This window comes from Salminus brasiliensis, chromosome 16 (genome assembly GCF_030463535.1).
Source record: "Salminus brasiliensis chromosome 16, fSalBra1.hap2, whole genome shotgun sequence".
In the NCBI taxonomy this organism is placed as follows: domain Eukaryota; kingdom Metazoa; phylum Chordata; class Actinopteri; order Characiformes; family Bryconidae; genus Salminus; species Salminus brasiliensis.
This window is the reverse complement of record NC_132893.1, coordinates 21,990,759-22,014,296: the sequence shown is the minus strand read 5'-3', so window position 1 is coordinate 22,014,296 and position 23,538 is coordinate 21,990,759. Positions and strand designations below refer to the sequence as shown.

General features: G+C 38.1%; 2 protein-coding genes across 2 annotated transcripts; both read left to right on the top strand.

The window, feature by feature from the left end:
- Nucleotides 1-2,122: 2,122 nt before the first annotated feature.
- On the top strand, nt 2,123-6,245 carry LOC140537041 (zona pellucida-like domain-containing protein 1). Its single transcript, XM_072659193.1, has 11 exons — nt 2,123-2,141; nt 2,265-2,393; nt 2,679-2,899; nt 3,103-3,287; nt 3,651-3,723; nt 3,863-3,960; nt 4,048-4,128; nt 4,601-4,769; nt 5,120-5,234; nt 5,368-5,388; nt 6,091-6,245. Exons 1-11 carry the CDS (start codon nt 2,123-2,125, stop codon nt 6,243-6,245), a joined length of 1,266 nt encoding a protein of 421 aa, XP_072515294.1.
- Nucleotides 6,246-12,317: 6,072 nt separating this feature from the next.
- LOC140536406 (zona pellucida-like domain-containing protein 1) lies at nt 12,318-22,170 on the top strand. Its single transcript, XM_072658192.1, has 10 exons — nt 12,318-12,411; nt 12,710-12,930; nt 15,173-15,357; nt 17,730-17,802; nt 17,964-18,061; nt 18,873-18,953; nt 19,819-19,987; nt 20,140-20,254; nt 21,130-21,150; nt 22,016-22,170. The coding sequence occupies exons 1-10, from the start codon at nt 12,318-12,320 to the stop codon at nt 22,168-22,170; spliced, it is 1,212 nt and encodes a 403-aa protein (XP_072514293.1).
- Nucleotides 22,171-23,538: the final 1,368 nt, after the last annotated feature.

The following is a 23,538-nucleotide window of genomic DNA, read 5'->3' as shown; positions in this document are numbered from 1 at the left end:
AAATCTGAAAGTGATCTTTTTCTTTGGTGTATGTCTAAATTTAATCACTATTTATGTAAAGCTGCTTTGTGACTTTGTGAAATCTGACTTGACTTGACTATGACAGACTAAGTGCAGAGCATATGCCAAGATGAATCCAAAGTTTCCTTCACACATCCCTATCACAAGCATTTTTCTCAATAATATTGCTCAAAGAGCCAATGAATATAAAGCATCTTTATTTTTAAGAATATTATTTGTCTGAAGAGAAACAGAAAGCAGATCATAGCATTCTATTAATGAAAGATCAATGATTTATAAATTTTAACTTCTTAGGAGGAAAGAGAAGATTAGCATTAGCACTGTTGAAAGTTCTAGAGACTCTGTTGGAAATTCTTAAGAAGTCTTTTCATAAAAATGATTAATGAATGAAGCCCAATGATTTCTTATACTTTTCTGATCGGCTTATTCAGCTGAGATCTGAGGTAACATCAGACTGACTAAAAAGAGTTAAGCCACCTGTGAGACAATATTTTAATCAAAGAGAGAAAATCAGTGGGACTCAGGAGCTAAACTTCAGAAACAGGAGAACATTGCATAAGCCTCACACTGTTTTCAAAAAGGACTTACTCTTGTCTTGGGGAATTGAAGATGACATACCATTTTAGGATTTGTACCATGTGTATGACATGTTTTTATACCGTAGTACATATGCACAAATCACTGACACAGCCCAGACATACAGAAATCAAATGATTTGAACAGAAAATGTTACAAAACAATTTTTTTAACCTAAACCAATACCTAAACTTAATCTAACCCTAACCCTAACTTTAACCTACACTTAACCAAATCCTTATCCTTACCCCAAAAATAATCATAGTAGAATGTGAAATACGTACAGTTTCAGTCCATTAATCCCTTTTGTATCAGATCCATAATAGAGAAAAGCAGAATGCTGTGGCAGTGCTGTTTTTCCGTACATGGCAGAATAGTTTGTGTATATTTAGTAAAAAAGCGACACAAATGGACAGGAACTCTTGTGAATGTTAAAATATTTAGGAACTATTGGACAGGAGCTCTTTGTGCATCATAAAATATGTGTAGAACATTGGCTGGGAGCTCCTTGCGAATCGTAAAAAAAAATAACGAATATGTTCATACAAATGTTACGAATTTCTTGGGGTACACTTTACTGATATACATACGAATGTATACGATGTTATGAGAAACTTGTTGCTTTTGTTGGTCAAGGAGTTTGAATCTATTTGAATGAGATTGTGAGAAATCTTTATTAGAAAATGTAATTACTCTAAATAAGCCTGGACTACAAAGACAGGTTCAGATTAAATCCTGTATACACTGTCATGTAAACAAAGCCCTGCTTTAGAATAGTAAAAAATATCCCACAAAGAAAAGCTTTTTAGGGCTCAGACACTTAAGACACAAGACACAATAAGATCAACAAGAGAATATATTAGTCAGCTGTGCTTTAGAAGGACAGTGTACATTATGTTCAGACTGCTTCTAGTGTCTTTGTAGTAGGCTTCCACGATTTCATGAGAACACACGTGATGCAGATATTGTATTAAAGATGTCTGAAATAGAAGTGGCATTAGATTTATGACCTACACCCCCCAAAACTTTATAGGAAGGCCCCAAGGTTAATGTTACACCTTCTCATGATGCTTTGTCTTCCAGATTAATTCTTTATGTGTGTTCCAAGGTTCTTCTCTGGGTCAACATAAAGACTGTTGACACATTGTTTGATGTTAAACTATCCCAAAAAGGTCCTTCGAAGCATTGTCTTTGGGCCCGCAGGGCTCAACACATACTTCATGAAGTTTCATATTGTTAAGTAAAGGGGGTCTGTATTTGGAACTGTACACAAAAGGAAACAGGCCATTCAGAGTAGTGTATCTTTGAAGGATTTGGGTGTGTCGTTTCACTGTGTCCTCGGGGCAGGGCCATAGCAAAGTATTCACAAAAAAGGACTGTTCTCACATGCTGCACACCAGGGACATGCTAAGTTGCAGTGACCTTATTTTCTTGGCCAATCCCACCAAGGAACATTCCCTATAAAAGAGTTTCATCAAACTCTGTTCAGAAGCAAAAGCTGAGGATAACCAAGCAAAAAGCAACAATGAAGGATCTGATGCAAGGTGCGTACTCCTGCTCCTGGAACCTGGCTTCTTGGGACCTAACTTCTCAACATTTTCCTAAACTGTTGGATGTCACACTGGTTACTGACTTGGCTGTTGGTGATCTCTTTCTTTTCTGCACAGGCTCAAGCTCAACCAAGGGTTGGAAAATGCTCCTCCAGCTTTTCCTAGTTTCCATCACTCTGAATGCTGTTAGCAGTCAGTTAATAGCGACAACATCGGCAAACTGTACTGCGTACTTGAGAAAACCTGGTAAGGTCTGGCTTATTTGGATTGCATGCATGTAATTATAACTAGACTGATTGTAAATGTATCTAATACTTGGGCTAAAATAGAGAATAGGCTTTTAATGAAAGCATCACATCACCTACAAGGTCTCTTAGCCTTAGTCTCTTTAATAAACATATCTAAACTAGTTCATACAAGTCATTCCAAGAATGGCTGCTTTGAGGATTGTAGAACTTCGATCTGATCAGTCGCCTTTAGATTATGTTGAATACTTTTCAGCACACTTAAAAACCTCCTTTTCTTCACTAGAGTACACCGACATCGCCGTGGAATGTGGCACAAATTTCATTGGTCTAGCCATACAGCTCTGTCCGGCTGTCTACTCTGGCTTCAATGAGTCTCATCTTTTCCTCAACAATATTATGGATGACCCTAATTGCAAAGGAACTGTGGACAACACAGCCACTCCTCCTGTGCTCCGCTACACCTTCCCCATTAATGTGACCACCGGCTGTGGAAGCGTCTTCACGGTGAGATTTGGCTCTCTGGTACAGGACTACAGGAACTAACACAAAGATTTGTGTCTCAACTGAGAGGGCAGTCTCAGAATACAGCATATATAAGATAAGATATTAGATATTATGATTATTGTTATTTGTATTATTATTAGAGAGATAATCTAGAGACGGTATTCTGGTATTCAAATTGCACTAAATTACCACCTAATTCACAGACCACCAGCGCTCCAGGCACCGGGATATTCTCAGATTTCTCCAACATCCAGACAGTGAACATCAGTGGTATGGTAAAATCATTTGACTTCACAAATGGCGTTGTGACCTACAGCACTGACCTGAAGTACTTCTACTCGTGTTCCTATCCCCTGGAGTACCTGATCAACAACACACAAGTTGATGTGTAAGTATGTCTTCTTGTTAATAGTCATATAAGTGCCAGATGTGTTGGTGTAATATAGTAGTAATAAGGTCAAGTAAATTTACTGCAATGCTTAATGCATTCATGGGCCTGATTTTAGAAGGATGGCCAGCTAAAGTTCTAGAAATCTTATCCACTTTAAGTGGTTAAAGAAAGGATGTTCAGACCACCCTTCCTTCATGAGTAACATAACACAGCTTTACGGAAAGGTTACTCCACAGTTAGGGTTACATGGTGTCATTGTACTCTCTAACGTCCACACCCTAACATTAGACCATAACACTGGACACAATGCTCAACGCCCAGCCTCACATTGTTCATCAACTGCTAAACCTTCTCCAACAGGTCATCTTCTGCAATTGCAGTGAAGGACAAAAATGGCAGCTTCATCAGCACACTGAGCATCAAGCTGTACAGCGTAAGACATTTCCAGCAACATCACAACAAAAACATATAAGCTATAGATCCACTACTGCTTAAGTGGATCACAGTGAACTTACTTAACTTTTTTGGGTGTCAGAAGACTGTCAAAAACCATTGTATTTTTTCTCATTTAGGATATGACCTACACCACACCCCTGACAATTCCTACTCAGGGCATTGAGCTGAAGACAAAAGTGTATGTTCAGGTCCAGGCCACCAACCTCACCACTCAGTAAGGGCATGTTTTATTTCTTTAGCCATTTTGCTAAAGCCACTTTGCAGGGAGTTAAGTACTCAATACAGTTCTGCTTCATTACAGGTACTTTGTGCTGCTGGATAGATGCTATGCTTCCGTGTCCCGTTTCCCAACCAACTCCACCTTCTTTAATCTGTTTGTGGGGTGAGTTCTGCCAGTTTGGCTTTCATTCACATGGCTTTCAGCTACTACACTAAAGCTTTCTTTTAAATAATAAATAAAATATACTATATTTAATGTTCGGGTGGAGAATGAACACAATTACGCATAAGGTTACAGCAGCCAATTGTTTTAAAACGACAGTGGATTCTTCTACTTGTGTATACATTAGGCATTTTACATTTTACTTTTACAAGTATTGATATACAAAAACAAAGTCTCTGTTTTATAATTGACTGTAATTAGAGCTAAGTCAATGAAATTACCTAAGCCTCACACGCTTTCCACTGTTCTAAAAACCATGATTGTGGGTCTGACGAATCAATATTTGTTCATTAGTTGTCATTAACACTGTTGGTAGAAACAATTTAGTGGTGGAAATTGGTCCCAATAGTAAATTAGAGTTATTAACATGGTGTTGTCTCCAGTCTTTCACACCAATAAATCTCTTCTTCAGGTGCAACAGAGATCAAATGACCACCATGATTGAGAACGGCGCGAGTCAGAATGCTCGCTTTTCCTTCCCGGCCTTTAGATTCATGGAGCAACAGAACCAAACAATCTCAAGATACTACCTGCACTGTATCACCCGACTGTGTGAGAGCTTGGCCTGCAGTTCGTTTAAGGTGAGATCATCAACTGTACAATCACAAATACAGTATATTCATGCTTAATATTGCATCTGAATAAACAGGACTGGAGAAAATATATTATTCCTGATTTCCATATAAATCTATATTTCAAAATATCATATATGGATAAATCTCAGAAGATCTTTAGTTCCTTAAATTCAAATCCAGTTCATACAGGCTTTAGCCTACTGCAAATATCAAATAGAGTGTTGCTGCTGTACCTCCAAATTTGTGGACAAAAAACCCTATAAAATATTGAGCTACATCATTTTTTTTGTGTCAGCCATGAGATATTCATCCACACATACACTCATTCTGCTTCTTCTTCCATTTCCATCTGTCAGACATGTTCCGTAGGCAGAAGGAGAAGAGATCTGGACACTACCCCTGCTCTTGAAAACGGACTCACAAATTACACCACTCTCACCTCCACTGTCATCATTACCCGAGCTGATACCTGTACGATTTTATCATAAGCCATACACACATACACATACAGCTCATACTTATGAAGCAAAATGCCTGTAATAGATGTATTTCATAAACCTTGAGAAAGGAGTTCTTGAGCTAACTCTCTGTTCTTTTATTTCAGCGTCATCATCAAAGGAGCAAGGTAAGCTGCATATTTCTCAAACACTAAACATTTGAAAAATTTTTCTCCATAAGAAACTGAGCTAAATAGCAAATTTTAGAAATATTGCCTTAAATTATAACTAATGATCCTGACCCAGCTAACATGCTCATGTGGGGCTCCCATGGGTTGAACATGGCTAGGTAGGTTTCAGGTGGGCATGGGCTCTGAGTGGGTTTGTACATGTGTTGTTACTGGGACCCAGTTACAGCTCACCTTATTCTCACATGGGTTTAATCTAGGCCCCATGAGTCAAAATCACATAGGGCCCATGTTTAACCCATCCTGGTCCCATCACTGACCCCGGTGGGCATTGATACGTGGAGCTAACATGGAACCCATGGACAAAACCTTCTGGCTTCCAGTTGGGCTACCCATTCAGGCACCACCTGGGCAGGTTATCTGGGTTGTATGTACTACTTTAGAATCACTGATATGTTTTTTTAATGAGGAAATCCTGTGTACACTACTACAAATGAGGGTGCTACAAATGATTATTTGCCATAAAAGAGACACTTCTGGTTCCATGTTTGAACCATGTTTGAAATACAGATGAGTATTAAGAACCTTAAAATTAAACTTTTAAAGGTTCTTCACATTATTTTCCATAACTTTAACCACTATAAGACTGTACATTTAAAGGGTTATATCAAGGTGCTCATCAAATTTTCATGTCTCCCTCAGCTGTGTCCGGCAGTAACTCTGGTTCAGACTCGTCCGTCGGGCTTGGGGTGGCCGTGGGCATTCTGGCATTTGTCTGCGTTGGCATTATCGGAGCAGCTGTTATCATCTACAAGAAGGTCCTTGCCTCGGGCGCCTCCAAAATTCTCCGCAGCTAAAGCTCCTACAGACTGCAGTGGCTCTGCTTCATCTCAGAGGTTTGGGTGGCTGGTGGCCAACCTCTTCTACTGCTGGACAACAGAGCAGGGCCATTATAGCTAATGTTGTAAAAGCTAAATTCTACTTGATTTCTATAGTACAACCTGGTAAATCTGTGTCAATTGTAGCCATTGAGAATGTAAATATCGGTGAGGTTTAATGAAGGAAGATGGTAACTCCATTACTTTTGAATGTATGGCACAGCAGGAACAACAGGTTAATCTCTTAAGGCAGGGCTTTGAGAGATTTGACTTATGGGGAAAAGGTATATAAAATATATGGCATCATAGTTTATAGTTTGGGGAACAGGAATGCTTCTGTTTTGGAGAATTTGAGTAGATTTATTAAAGGTTTATTAAAATTTAAAGTAATTTATTTTATTTTGGCATGTATAAAAAATAATTATGCACACGTGGTCCCTCCTAAGAACAGTAGTTTTTAGCTGCTAATTAATAGAAAGTAAAATGGCATACTAAATATTCTGTGACATATTGAGTATATAACATGTTTTACATTAGTACACAACAGAAACCTCTAGATATACTTGAAGTAGTCAGCTCAAATTGCCAATTTAGACACTTCAAACCAGCCAAAAAAAGGCTCAGCCCTTCTAATTCATATCAGAGATCTTGGGTAATTAGTCCAACAAATAAAAAAAAGCTTTTGAAGGAATTAGGCCAAAAAAAGAATACAAGTCCTTCTGGTCTAATATTTGAAATTAGCTTTCACTTTGTAAAAGATTTTATTATGATTCTAATTACACACTGATGTCTAAACTGCATATGTGTGTCTGTGATTCATTCATTAATGCATGAACCATAATAAATAAACATCATCTAAACCAACCATGTCTTGGTGTGAGTTGAATATCCGACAAAAATAAATATTTTTAGCATAACAAGCCTAGGCAAAATGCAGCCAAGGAATGCTACATTAAGTATACCAAGGTATACATCACCGCTGCCCAATGAAAAACATGTATCTCCAAAATGGGGAAAAATGGCAAAAATGGTCTTAACTTTGAATAGAAGTCAATGTAAAATAAGAGTTTGTTCAAAATCTTTTAGAGCATTTCTATTGGATGATTCATCCAGAATTATTTACACAGTCTACAGAAGCAGCTACAGGGTTCAAATGATGGAAAAAAACAATTGAGATACATGGTTCTTATTGGACAGCAGCGATATGTATTTATTAGTGGTGTGAAGTTAAAATGCTAGCTACCACATCCTTCATTTTTTGGCCAGGAGAACAAATAAATGTGTAGTAAGTCTAATACACTGGCTACAGTAATCTGTTTTTTTTCTTCTTATAATATCTCAGCGTAGTTTTGAGAACATCAGCCTCGAACACGACAAAGCTAAGACACAGAAGCTTTAATAGAGAAAATGCTTCAACAACTTTGTAAGAGACAGACGGATGATCAGTCATTGGGCTGGATTAAGCTTAGAGCTAAGAGAGCAGCAGCATGTGTGTGTGTGTGTGTGTGTGTGTGTGAGAGAGAGAGAGAGAGAGAGAGATGAGGGAGGGGTAAGAGAATGAGAGTTAGTTATGAAATTTAATCCATATTTCAGCATAAATAAAGTGTCTTCCTCTGCGCTCAACAGTGGTGACACTGTGATTACATCGCTAAATAAAACCACTTCTATGTCACTAGGCTGTAGGCTCATGAAAAGTTTACAGTATTCATCTGAGATGGTCCACTAAAAGTGTCTCTTTTGGGTATCCCCTGTTCTAAAAAGAATGTCCTAATCCAAATATTCTGTAAAATCTATCTGGCTATCTGGCTATCTCAGCTTGCTTCAACAGTTCAGGCAGTCAGTCAGTCAGCAGAGAGATGGAAATAGCAGACTTAGAAAACTTCTTGTGAGAATCACATAACCACTATTCCCCAGCATGATTTGACCAGTTTACTCCACAGCTCAAAGTCCTAAAAGTGGTCAACAATTGTATAATTGTGTATAAATATAATTTGTTTTTGGCTGTAGACAAATGTGCGTACTGGCAGCTAGCCAACTAAACAGGCAATGTGTGAGCAGCTCCACCAGTCTGTGAAATGTCACACAAACAGAAAAATGGGCTGCAATGGTGAAGAAATCAAATGTACAAGCACAGATACAATAGAAGTACCCTCAATATAAACCAATTCACTAAAAAATAAACATATTAATAATTGTTTTATTAATTACAAACTACAAAAAGATATTGTATCTGGAGGTGTGCCACACAGCTCCAGAGGCCTGGGTTTTTGGTTTCCATCCTTGCTCTGGTCAAGTGCAATGTCAGTGAGGTTTGATGGGTTCTCCCTGTTTTATTTAGGTACTCTCGTTTCCTTCAACCTTACAAAAGCACCTCCCAATGAGCTGTGTTTCAAAACTTTGGTCACTAAATCATAGGAGGCTTAAAGGTCCTCAGTGAAGTTTGTTTGTAAATGTTAGTTTTTTATAATTATAATTATGAAATGAAGAAGCACACAGGTTTTACACTGCAGTTGCAAGAGGCGTGGCATCAGACTTTTCCATTTGTTTGACCATCAGGCCAATAAAAATAAGAGTTTTCATAGGACAGTCCATCCAAGGACCCACCCTAAGTCAGTTGCAGCCCAGGCTTTGGAACACAACTATAATAGGTGAGTTTGCTATGCTAAATTGCCCCTAGATATGAATGAATGAGTGTATGCATGGTATCTTGTGATGGGCTGGCACCCTATCCAGAAGTATAATTCTGCCTAGCACACAATGATTCCACGTAGGCTCTGGACACACCATGACCCTAACTAGGAAGAAGCAGTTAAGACGATTGATGGATAGCTGGATAGGCATTGTACCTCTACTATACACTCTTAAAAATAAATCTCTTCGGCCCAATGGCGTTGAAGAACAACTTTTAGTTCCCTGAAGAACCTTTCAGTTTGATGGGTCTTTATGGCATCACTCCAGAGAACCTGACTTGGCACCTTTTTTTAAGAGTGCATGTAATCTGTAACTTTAAGCATAATCAACATAAAGCAAACATATCAGTAGTATTACCTCAACAATGTGAGGAACATCTGATCTTAAATTTGACCTTTACTGCTCTTGATCCTTATTGTCATTAGCCTAATTTCACACCTTATTTTCTTTTCTTTCACAGCGCCATGGTTCTCATTTCACTGATACCCGAATCCCTATTCTTTCCACAGAGGAGCCGAAATTTGATCTGACCACAACACAAACACTCTCACTGCTCAGTTGATTCAACTTACAGCACACTCTGCTGTAGAGCGCATTGTGGAAGCTAAACTAAATATTCATAACTCTTAGTGTCCTGTTGGTCTGACATTTCATATTTTAACCCTCAGTCTCATCTGAGTGGAGTAAAATGACCTATCTAGTTTCATTGTGCTTTATACACTTTGTGTGAAGTGAAATGGCCTGCCTAGTTTCATCATCTTTTGGTAAGCTCTGAGTTCATCAAATAGTACCAGAACTCCGTCCTCACTAGCTATGGGAGACCACAGCTGTGGCACTCAGGCTGAAGGGGGCACTCTTGTATTGCTTACATTAAGAAGAAAACTCACCTGAGGTTCTAAGGCATCTCATTTAAAGTGTCAAGTTTTTTTGTACACTCTTAAAAATAAAGGTGCTACAAAGGGTTCCTTGAGTGAAGCAATAGAAGAACCATTTTAGTTCCATAAAGAACCATGTCTGTAATAGAGATGTGTGAGTGTGAAGAACCTTTAGATAGCTTTTTCTGGTGTGGAGTTGCCTTAGCAATCTAAGGGGTCTTCACACTCACATGTCTCTAATACTAGCATGGTTCTTCATTGAACTAAAATGGTTCTTCTATTGCTTCACTCAAGGAACCCTTTGTAGCACCTTTATTTTTAAGAGTGTACAAAAATACTTGACGCTTTAAATGAGATGCTTCTTGATCGCCACAATAAGCTATAAATAAGCAATCTTGAGCATTCATTTTCAGTGGGCCAAAGATGAAATTGGAGTCCTAAGCCCACTGGGCTCTAGACATAGTGCTGCTAGGTTTCAAATGGTAAAAAAAGGAATTAGGTTTTGATCTGATAGCAAGAAAATGTATGTTTGTTTTCCATGAATAAACTACAAGTAAAAGCACCGCCAGCATGTGACACAAGCTCACAACTACAACTTGCAGTACGATGGGTGGAGGTGTCACACTATATGTAGCTGGAAGGGTTTGGTGTAGTGTGTTTGAGTATGACATCAACCTTTTGTTGATGATGTTGCTCTATACACTGTTGTGACTGTGGCACATTCAGTCACAATATCTCACTTTTATAGCCTCACATTAAAGTGCAGAATTATTGTTCATGCAAGTATGCAGCACTTCAGTAATTACTAAACACATTTCTTACAATTATGCAACATAGTGTGAACTATGAGTAACAAAATAACCCAGCTAACATGCTCAGGTGTGGCTCACATGGGTGGAACATGGGCTAGGTGGGTTTTAGGTGGGCATGGGCTCTGAGTAGGTTTGTACATGCATTTTTACTGGAACTCAGTTGGCTCAGTTTAGCTTAAGAATTAATAAAAATAATCAAAAGCACATAGTTACACTGTAGAGTAGAGTACATGCTAGCTTTAAAAAACATCACTGAACAAGTGATAAAATAATGGGTTACTAACAGCTGTATGTTACCTCTGCTACCACCTGTTAACAGTTGAGATCAAGGCAAGAGTGGATAATCAGGAGGGTCCGGAGAATTTTGAACCAGCTAATATAAAAACCAACACATACAAACACAAAAACAACCTGTAAACATACAAGTGTAGAAATTTAAAGAAGTGAAACCAGGGGCGACCAATTCAAGTGGTACAGCAATTTGCTGATGGCACAGTGGATGGAGATGGGTGCTTGTACGGGTATCAGCCTGCAAATGCTGCATAATTTAATGTGCATTAGAGATTATGCTAAAATTATGCTTAAAAGCTGATGAGGTTTGTTTTTTTTAAAGCAGATTCTTGTAACCTTTAAACCCTAAAAATAACTAAAAAAGTGGGTTATTCAGCTTTTACTCCTAATGTAGAAACTATTGTGAATTATTTGGTAACTGTAACTGTAACGGTTTAGCATATTTTGTCTATGAAGTTAAACCCACCTCTGTGCTCATATGTGGGCATATTTATCTAGAAATCCAAGACCAAATATATACAGTGTAATACAGTAATAATAATAATTATAATAATATGAATTTTCACCTGACTCATGCTGTTCTTGCACATGTAAACAGATCAAAAACTTCTGTGCCCTACCAGGTTTCTGTTTTATATCTACTATGAAATGCCATAAAAATAGACTTACTGTTTATATATATACATATGTGTATAAGTGTCAAGTGCTGGATGTTTTCTGAAATAATACTAAAAGAAGTCCATTGAGCCAATAATCATAGTGAGAATTAGAGAAGATGCTTTTCTGGATAAGGTGATTTTTCTTTTTCATTTTAGGGATTTTCCAATGGAAAGGAATACACTGCTGCTGAAAGTATAGGTAGGTGCATGTTTGTGTGGGTGTGTGTGGGACTGGAATGTAACCTGATGGTATTAATGGTAAAATGGACTCCTATATCAAGCTTTAGTGTGCATTAAGAGAAGATGCTGGGAAAAAGACCACGGCACTCAAAAGGTATACCGGACGTCTTTACGACTAGCAACACATAAGGAAAAGACATGCTAAGAAAGGTGTGTAATTTCACTGAGTGCCCTTAGGGAAGTTCAGTGGTAGCTTGTGCACAAAGAGTTAGGCTCATATGCTGGACTAAAGAGGCTGTTGCATTAAAGGTATGACCTTATTTTTGTCCATGTTTTGTCCCATCCCTCTAAAGGACGTCCTTTAAAACAGTGTATGATATACTCAAGGATCAAAAGTGGAGGATAAGCAGGGAAAAGGTAAGTACGAAAGGATGGTCACCGAGTTTTCCTTCACTCTTAGATGTTGGGCTGATGACTATCTTGGCTGCTGGTGTTGTATTTCTCTTATACACAGGCCGAGGCTGAAAACAGGACGATTGGAAAATGCTCCTCCATCTGTTCCTCATGTCTTTAGGTGCAACTACTGTTAGCAGTCAGTTAACAGCTGCTGATTGCTCCTCATACTTGAGAAGACCAGGTATAGTATCAATCTAAATTTACTTGCCATTAAATGTAAATATAGATGTTTGACAACAAACAGGGTTCAAATATATATATATATATATATATATATATATATATATATATATATATATATATATATATTATTTTTAATTTGCTTGCATCACAGTATGGAATCTACATTGAAATTATTCTATGTTTAAAAGTCCACTTCGGTTATTTTATGGATTTATGAAGGTTTATTTATAAATCTTGAATATGGTGACTGGAATCTCTGTTTGTTCATTTATTTTTCTTTTTTCCTTTTTGCCCAGAGTACACTGATATTGCTGTGGAATGTGGCACTAATTCCATCGACTTGGCCATACAGATATGTCCGGTGGTCTACACAGGCTACAACGAATCTTTGCTCTTCCTCAACGACATTATGAATGACCCAACCTGCAAAGGTTCTCTAGATACTTCCATTGCTCCTCCTGTCCTCCGCTTCAACTTCCCCATCAATATGACAACTGCCTGTGGCAGCAAGTTCAAGGTAAGAAATGGCTTTATAATACAGCCCTGCGGTATCGCTGTATAAATTAGAGTACACTGAGTTGTAGTATATGTAATACTTGAAATTACTGCCTTGAAAGCAATAATTTGGCATGGGAATGGTGTAAACAGTGTGGGTCAAAGTTCATCAGCGTTTTCCCTCCTCAATCAGAAGCTGTCAGAGCTTTCATTATGATTAGCACCACTTTTATACCACTGTCAAAAATACAAATCATGCTCTGAGGCCCTCCTCATGATCAGCTATACACAGACATTTGTTGACAAGCTCTGAAAGAAGCATGTGGGCTAATGAAGTCAAGTAAAGTTACAAGATTATACAAATATAACTTGGGTTACGCAGCATTATACCGTTCTCGCAAGAGCTTTCACACACCTTCACCAAAGTTACATAGTGCAGTAGCAGTGTGCCGAGCCCGGAGTGGCAATGACAAAGACAATATTCTCCCTATTATAAGTCAATGTATCTAGTTTATCTTCTCATTTTTAGACATGCATAGGAAGTTCATTCCCCTTTACTACAGTAACAGCCTGTACTCTTCTGGGAAGGCTTTACACAATATGTTGAAAGTAAAGCTTTGGTTGCATTCAGTCACAAGAGCATTTGTAACGTCAGATACTGACATTCGACAATTAGTTGTGAATGACAAGCACCACTCTGGCTCATCCCAGAGGTACTGTCGTAAAAGGTACAAAGCTAATGGAACTAACTCCATTACTCCAGAGAATGCAGTTCAACAGCTTGACAGCTAAATGTTGGGGGGCAACTGAAATGGAAATGACTGTGTGGTGAATGTAACCCTGCACCTGACTCTTACCTTAACCTTACCCTTTTAGGATTAGCTAGAGATTTAAGGTTCAGTTTAAGGTTATCGTTATGATTAAGGGTTGTTTCAAGGGTAAGATTAGGGTTAGGTGCATGGTTACATTTAATACACAGTCATTTACATTCAACTTAGAGCTCAGTTGCATGTAATAGATATTCAGTTGATAGCTGAATGTCAGGTGAGCAGCTACAACACATCCATAATGGACCATCCAAGTAAAGTGACATCATTCTTTTTGATGAACATGTGTGTGTGTGTGTCTCTGTGTGAGCAGTTGAAGAACTCTGTTAGCAATGGGCACACCTTAAAGTAGCTGAATTCACTTTTTGGAAGGAGTATCTGGATACATTTAGACATACATTGTTTATTACAGCAATATCTTACTATTTGCAACATGGGTAATACATTCCTGCAGCAATATTAAATGCACACATTTAAGTAAAAAAAATGAATGACATGAGACTAAAATTATTCTGATATGCTAGTTCTTATACAAATAATGCTGCAAATAAACAAAGAAAGAACATTAAAATGTGTCCAGAGTGATTGACAGAGCATAAAATGTCAAATGACTGGTTGCAGTTACAATAACATAAATGTCCATAAGGTCCTGTACTTCAAAAGAGACAGACATCTTATGGCAGAAAGCTTACAGAAAAACTACAGTGTAGTGATCTAAAATATTTAAACTTGGATTTGCATGGTTTAAGCTGTTACTGTATATCACGGCTGACCAATGTAAAACATGTATCTGAAATTTTGTTCATTTTCATCATCATTTGTTTTATCATTTGAACCATGTGGCCACTTTGTTCACTGTGTAAATAATTCTAGATGAACAGACCAATGGAAATGCTCCAAAATGACTTTAATATTAATTATAATTATCATAATATGACTTATGACTTATAATATGACTTCTTTAATATTAATTATAATTATAATTATAATATATATATATATATATTATAATTATAATATATATATATATATATATATATATATATATATATATATATATATATATATATAAATTATTTAAAAATATATATATAAATTATTTTACATTGACTTCCAGGGAACGTTAAGAAAGTTTTTCTGCTTGTCCTGTAAAGTTGATATTTTGGAGATACAATATGTTTCACTAGACAGCACAATATAAAAATTACCCAAACTTTATTCATGTCACAACGCTGTAAACATTTGGTTCAAGTGAATTTACTGCCTTACTTTTTTGAGTGCATTTTGAGGCTACACTGAGGAGAGAAATGATCTTCTCTCTTTCTCATACTGTTTCGGATTCACTCACCATCTGTCCGAACAAAAGAGTTATTTTAAGCAAAGCAGATCGAATTGGTAAATTAATCTGCAAGTTTCTGGTTCTGTTTTCCTCCACAGACCACCAGCGCTCCAGGCACAGGAATATTCTCAGACTTTTCCGACATCCAGACAGTAAACATCAGTGGTGTGGTGCGATCATATGACCCCACAATAGGGACAGTGACATATAATGCTGAGCTGAAGTACTTTTACTCGTGTGCCTATCCTCTGGAGTACCTGATCAACAACACCGAGATGGATGTGTAAGCATTCCTCATGGTGTTTCCTTTTTTTGCATGATAATGATAATAATAAAAAAGAACTCCAGATGGACAACAATGTCTTTCATCTTATACAACACGAAGGGACAAAAAGTGGAACTCACTGGGGAAGAAGCTCACATATCAGATAAAAAAACAAAACAAAAAAAAAACAGCCAGTGCTAAGGATGCAGGTCTGCAATTCCAGGAATGAAACATATCAATCATTAGTTTTGAGAAATAGTCCAAAGGTAGCTCATTCTCTTGGGGACTGAATTGTTTAACAAGGAGGCACAGTGTCACTAATGCAAAGCACCAAAGTCTAAATGTGCATGAGTGAGTGATAACATAAAAGGGACCCAAATGTGATCTTTTTTGTTATATGTGACACAGATGTTATCTGTGTGGCAGTGTGAACAGAAAAAAACCAAAAAACCATTGAATCCGACATTTATTTACATCCGATTTGGGCCACTTTCACATGTGGTACTGAAATTTTGTGGAAGTAAACAGCCAGGTCCTAATTCATGCAACTTTGGACGCTGGGCATCAATCCAACTCAATGAAAGGAGAAGGGAAAATGAAGGACGGCAGTCGAGAGAGAGGTTTTCAGTGGCGGGATAGCGAAGTAACAGACTTATTCATACAAAATTTGAAGGCACCAAAGTGCTCTGAGTGGTTTAGTGGACTAAGGCGCTGCAACTATGATTCAAGGAAACGAATCCCAGGTCATGCATGTTGCTATCAGCAGCTGGAGTCAGGGAGAGCACAGTTGGTCTTGCTCTCTCAGGGGTGGGTTAATGGCACCCTTAGTGTGATGTTGGTCTGTTGGCTGTTTTATCAGATCTCTGAGCATGCTGGCTAAAAAATTAGAAGACTCCTTGATAGCTTGATAGTGATGATGACAAAAATGAATCCGAAACGTTATGTGAAGCATTGCTCTTTTGCATCAGTTTAGAAGTGGGAACTGTTTAGAGGAATGTTGGATATAGGTCACATTACAAAGATCTTTATTTAAACAACGATGTTTAGTTTAGGTTAAGCACAGCCAGGTCACCTGTTTGCACTTGTGCACTTAAGGGACTATTTTTAGTGTAGTTGTCCCTTAAGTAGAGCTCAGAAGCTACAACAAAAATAAAAGATAAAGAAAACATGATCACTTTGCACTGCTATAGCCTCTTGTGATATTATGAGCAGATTTTACAGAGAAAAGGCAATTCAATTTGGCACAGGTCTTATTTAACCATGAATAGTTAAAATAATAATTCCTTTATCAAATAAAAATAATTTTACTTAAAAACAACATTTATTCAGAAACCTGCTTTGTTGTTGTGCTTTGTTGTGTTTGTGCCTACCTTAAAAGACCAACATGACTGAATGCTGCTAAATGAGACTATGACTGAATGAGCTGGACTGCCAGTACCTAAAACTGAATGCACTCTGCGACTTCATTATTTCCACCCATGGCTGCATTTTCAGACTACCTTTAATTTGGTGGGAAAATCACAAATCTTGAAACCCCTGCTTATCTGAACTTACCTATAACAATTCTGACAGGAACAGAGTTTTGGCAACTCTACGGTTGAAAATACTGAACGTATGAATGTATGTTGACAAAAATGTACTGTAGGGTTATAAAAAGGTTACACAAAATATTGATGATGTGTTTCTAATATTGTTTTCTAGCTAGCTAGCAATTAGCTTTCAGCCAACTGACAAGAGTATCGGGATAGTTTGTGTGTGCCATCATTTGAGGCTTTTCACTGTAAGTCTTACTTGCTATGCTGTATCTGGTTGTTGGAGAAAAGAGGCTTCTCAGTCTTAAAGTAGCCCTTTTGTTTTAGCGCACTGAAAACACTATTGTCAATCATACCTCAAACCCCTACCATTGGCTGTGGTATACTGCACAGCATCTCAAAAGCCCACTGTGCCACTGGTTACATAAACCAAATTGGAGAACCAGCATATCTTCAACACACTATAACTCAAAATTTCACCAAGGGGAAACCTTACCCTACCTCTAGCTTAGCTGAAAAATGCACTCTGCTAGCGCAGTTCAAGTCCCTGCAAATAACCCAGTCGAAAAGGTGCTCTTACACAGTCCTCTCCGCCTTGCCAAGACTTACACCTGAGGATTGTAGAACGTGACTTCAGCTGAGGCCTCATTTCCACAGTCTGGCAGTGAAGCCGACTCTCTGACCACTCTGTCCTCTACGGCTAGTAGTAGATCACATCCGTGATTCGAGCTCGGACAGTAAGTGCTTTAATTTTGGTTATGTTAGGGTTAGGTTTAGCTTCAGTTAGTCAGTTATTTGTTGTCCTGTAGTTTTACATTACTGATCTCACCTAGGGTCAAATTTCTTCGTCCCCTACAGGTCATCCACCTCTATTGCCATGAAGGACGGCAATGGCAGTTTCATCAGCACACTAAGCCTCCGGCTCTTCAGTGTAAGGCTAATCAGCAGCATCATACTTTGTATATATGTTAACTAATGGCACTAGCGTGTTATATATATATATATATATATATATATATATATATATATATATATATATATATATAATAACATGAACCCTCCTACATAATGTCCCTCTTCTGTTTCATTTAGGATGTAAACTTCACCAAACCCCTGGTAATTCCGCGCCTGGGGATCGAGCTGAGGACTCATGTGTTTGTGCAGGTCCATGCCATGAATCTCTCCAGCCAGTACGATCATAATTTTTTGTTTGATTAAAAGATTATGGGCCCTATGTTAGCGATCTTTTTAGGTGAGCCGTTAACCAGGCACTGTGAAGCTTGATTTAGGAAGTGTCAGTGTATCTTTGCTGTCATAACGACGGGAAAAGGCATGTACAAAGTCTCCTAATTATGCATGGGTGTGTTTTTGGTTTAACATGGAATAAACCAATCAGTGAGCCAGGTGCGGTCTGACTTTGGCAGATTGCTATTTCAATTGCGTAGCTACCTGGAGGTGTCCAACGCTTCTCAGCACTGTGGAGGTGTGCAAGCTGGTCATTTACGGTACAGCAGGAATATATTGTTGATGTAAAAGTTAGCATAGCTGCCAAATGGCATGCGCTATGGGTTTGTGCACTGCTGTGTGTCCATGTGTGCGCAACAACCGGGGGTGTACTCATGTTGGGCATGCACCTGTGTTGACAATTCACTAATTCACTGTCAAGATACGTCAGAACGTCTGACTGTTGACGTCTGCCTAGGTTGTTTTCAGTCAGTGCACCTGTGTTTTCTGTTGCCAAGATAGCAATACGCCAGAAATGTACCTGAACACACCTCATTTCGAGACCACCACGCCCATCAGTGTAGATATATTTGCAAGCACCATTGCTATTTAAACAACGCAGATGGAAGACTGTTGGCGGGGTGAAAGATAGCCATGAGCATTGCGATGCGCCTTGTGCAGGGTATAAGATAGGGCCCTAATAGATTATGGAGCAGGGTTTGATACTATTGTTGAATTGAGCTTAAAATTCTAACCATATACTTTGTGTCGCTTCAGGTACTTTGTGTTGTTGGACAGATGTTACGCTTCTACCGCACTGAACTCAGACAACGCCACCCTCTACAACCTCTTTGTTCCGTAAGTTCTTAAATGAGCTTTGGTGAAAGTTCTTGTGTTTCTGTGTAATGTAATCATTAATAGTAGGTTTGTTTAGTTGTGCGGCACCATAAGCATGAGCAACATTCATTAGTTAGCCCTAACATTGCTATTCAAGTTCAAAACTCAGCTGGGCCATGTGCACTGCAAGGCGGACGATCCATTTTAATGTAGAGTGGCAAGTAATAAGCTTTAGCTAGGTTAGCTGCTAAGCAAACCAATTGTGATTGTTTATCCTAAGCATTCACAAACGGGACAAAACGGTGCTGACCTGTTTCTGACCTTTTCATTCCTCTCAGCTCTCTGAGGTCTCTCCACCGTCTAGACACCTCACCAATGTATCTTCTCTCCTTGCCTGATCAAAGAACTTTCAGTTAAGCTTTTGTTCGACAGATTTTTTCCTTTTTGTGCCAGATACACATGGCCCTCTATATTTTGCACCTGCACGAACGCTGTTGCTGATTGTCTGGAATTGCGTTGTGTGGCTCGTGCCAAGCAATCGTGTGCGTTTCCCATTTACAGAGGGCAGCAGGGCAAAGTTGGAACAGCAAGCTTTTTTGTTCCATCACCTTTAACCACGCTAGGTAAAGTTAGCTGAGGTTCGCTGGGTTTAGAACTGAAACTGAAAATATATTTTTGACAAACCGACATTTTTCCACATTGTCCACTCAGAAAATGTGCCTACAAGTGCTAGCATGTGCTTCCTCAGGGAGTCAAACATGATGTAGTTTTAAGACATTCATGTTTGACTGTTATAGCTTGTGGTATAGCATCCTTAGCACAGTTACGCAAAGCATTTAGTAAAAGTGTGAATGCATGTTTGGTTTGTGTGTGTTTCTTCTTACAGGTGTTACTGTGATGAGATGACCAACATAATTGAAAACGGCATGAGTAATCGAGCGCGGTTTTCCTTCCCTGCTTTCCGGTTCATGGAGCAACAGAACCAAACGGTTTCTACGTACTACCTGCACTGCATTACACGTCTGTGTGACATGACCATCTGCGGAATGTACAGGGTAATTGCATTACAGCTAATCTGCAGGAAGCTCTCACACATTCAAACAGGTTTTCATTTCAACACGTATGCACACATCTAGGCATTCTCACAGAAACACCTATTCCCCCATTAATGCACTTTCTCACCTGCACATTCTCCATCTGCCCACAGCTATGTCTCAATGGCAGGAGGAGGAGAGATGTGAGCTCTGCTTCTTCTTCTCAAGACGGCGTCTCAGAGTCTGCCACCATTACTTCTCCTCTCATTATTACCAGAACTGAGAGCGGTATGACCTTTCAATCATAAGCACATTCATACGTTAATCAAACAAATGGCAAAAATACTATATTGTTAACCAAAGTGTGACCAACATGTCTCAGTATTTTATGGCGTGGCTCAAAGAACCATTTGGTTCCCAGAACCACTGGGTTTTTGCATTTCGCGACCACTTGCTAAATGGGTGCAGTTGCAAGCGGGCCCCAAATCGTTGTAAACAGTCCTTTTTGATTCAGCAGTTTTTCATATCCAGCTAACATGCCTCCTCCCTGTTGGCTTAGACAGAGCCGAGACAGAGTCAAGACAGTACAGAGTGCATCATAGATGACAAATGTCTTCTCCCGGAAGTTGTGTATGCAAAATTCTCATTAAAATGCATGAGATTTTGTATGCAAAGTTTGCTGGACAAAACCCAGTGTGAGTGTAAGACTGAGAAATAGGACTGCAGAACAGGGAGAAGATGGAGTGTGTGTGTGTATGTGTGTGTGTGACTGTGTGTGTTTGGTTGGGGTTAGCATGAACTCCATCTCAGGAAAATGAAAGGGAGAAATGGAAAGGTATAGGACATAAGAGTGGTGGGAGGACAAGCTCTAGACATGGTCCTCCCTGGACAAGGCTGCCCATTAATCTTATCGTACACTACTGAGACTGTGTTTACACAATTTTTATCTTAGGTAGATAAATCAAAGTTATTACTAAAGATATATGAATAATTCTTGGCACATGAATATTGAATATATTCTTTATTCAAAGTATATTCAATTAAATGCTTTGCCAAAGCACTCCTTTCCTAAAACTCAAAGTTTGTTCATGTAAGTTTATTCATATTATTTTACAAAAAAGTAAAGAAATTCTGTGTAACGTTTCTGTTTTCTTTCATTTTAGCCCTTCCATCAAATACACAAGGTAAGCTACATCAAAAGAAATGTAAATATACAGTTGTATGAAAAAAAAAGCCCTTGGCTACCTGACACTGTTTATTTGAGAAGTGGTAAACACAGCCTCTTATTGTATAAATTCTTATTGTATGGTTTGAAATATTCTATTTTTACCTTCAACCTGTTCACAGATGGTTTGACCTCTGCATCCAGAATTTGCTAATATTCAGTCAAATCCATTCTTCCCTTCACCCATGCAGTACTGCCAATGCCACTGACTTCATGACCTTCTTTCCATCAGCTAAATGTTCATGCAGGTTCTTGGCAGTCACATGAGGGGTTAATTTGCCTTTTCCAACCAGCACATGAGCAGTTTTCTCTGAGAGTTGCCCAGTTCCTTTAGATCACATATTGACCTCCACAGTTCCCCTGAACTGCCATTACTTACATACATTCTACATTAACGAAACCACAAGTTGAAAATGCTTGGCCATCTTGTTATAACCTTCTTCTGCCCTGTGATCACAGATTATGTTTCTAAGTTTTTAAACAGTTTCTTAAAGGAGCCCATGGTTGATTTAGCATAAGAATTAGAGAACTTATAAAGCCTGTAAATTTGATACAGCTGATAGTTTCTATTTACAATCAAGATCTGAAGGCTTTGCAATGCTTAAATGATTGATAATTTAGATTTTCTATCATTTTTACTATAAGAAAAACTGTGCATTAAGATTTCCAAATAGTGTGTTTTATGCTTGAGGCTGCGTTTACTACTTCTCAATTTAAAGATGCAACATTTTGCCGAGGATGCCCAAACACACATCTCTGAAATTGTCTACAGCTGCATCATTTAAAGATATGTTCTCTGGTAACTCATTTTTATTCTCTCACAGTCACATCTGGCACGCAGACTAGTTCTGCCTCTTCCGCTGGGCTGGGAGTGGCCGTGGGTGTAGTGGTGTTCCTTTGCATTCTGATCATTGGCATTGCTGCAGTGTATACCAGAAAGCTCATACACTCTACAGCTTCAAAACTATTTCATGGTTAAAAAGCACTACATTACACAGCATTACTGCTTCAACTCAGAGAATGGACAACGGGCAATGTATTTTTACAGTTATATGCAAATGGTTGGGCACCCCTGCTCAAACTGCATGTTTTGGTGGTTGCTGAATTAAAAATAACACACTATTGCTGTTTATTTGCTCAGTTTAGAATAACTGGGGGAAAATGCAGCTTTTAAAAACATATTGTCACAGTCGTATTAAAACCTTGTAACCTCATTTATTTATTTTTATTTATTTTATTTTATTACACCTAACTGTACACTATCTGAACAGTTCGCAACAAATGGATTTCAGTTTTACTTTCATTTGTACATAATAATAACCTCAACATATACTCTCTTTTAAAGTTCATATATCTATAGATATGATATTTTAATACATCTATTTAATACATTTAATACACAGTGAAAATATAACTAGCAATTGTCATGTGTAGTTGTCTTTTAGTTCATTTTTTTATGTATAACTCAGCATCAGAAATTGAGATATTTTGGAAGAATGTGTACACTCTTGCACTGTCTTTTAGTACAAAATTAATAAACACAATAAAATGTGTTTTTGATCACTGTAAAAAGGGCATATTATTATTATTATTTACTATGCACTACATTGTTACAGATCTTTTTTATAAACTTTGAATGGTAAGCTAACAGAAAGTATAATACTGATTCTTGTTTTTAATAGAAGTATAAATTACTTCTGCAGTCTGATATTTCTAAGTAAAAATAACATCCCGGGGTCTAGCAGGCATAATTTCTGACAGACCACAAAGCAAACAGCTACAGGTACGTCATTCAGGCACATTATACTTTTTCAGGCAGTACTAAAAATAGCCAGAAATGACATGAATATGAATATAGAGTAACACATTATACAGCAGTGTCACATTAACAAGCTTTCACCTCACACACAGCCTAATTTCTCAGCTTGTGTTGTTCAAACTGTCATATTCCCAAAGCTCTCGTTTCATAGATACCTGAGTCTCCTTTCTATTTACAAAATGTTGTGTAGACATTCTAACTCCTGAGACTTTCACCACATATATATATATATATATATATATATATATATATATATATATACACACACACCAACAAATCTGCATAGCTTTCAGTGGAAGTCGATGTTAAAAGATTTTATTCCATAAAATCCCCTCTTAATAAATGCATTTAGCTACTTTAAATTGCAACTATTGCTGACACAGATGTGTAAATACAACAGACAAACACCAGGGTTTGGGTGGGCTTGGCGTAGCCATGCTGAAAAGTACCTTACCCCTTCTGTGAACTGAGCTGGTGGATCTTTGATGTTGTGGAGCAGTTTCTTTTAGATAAATGCTCATATTGGAG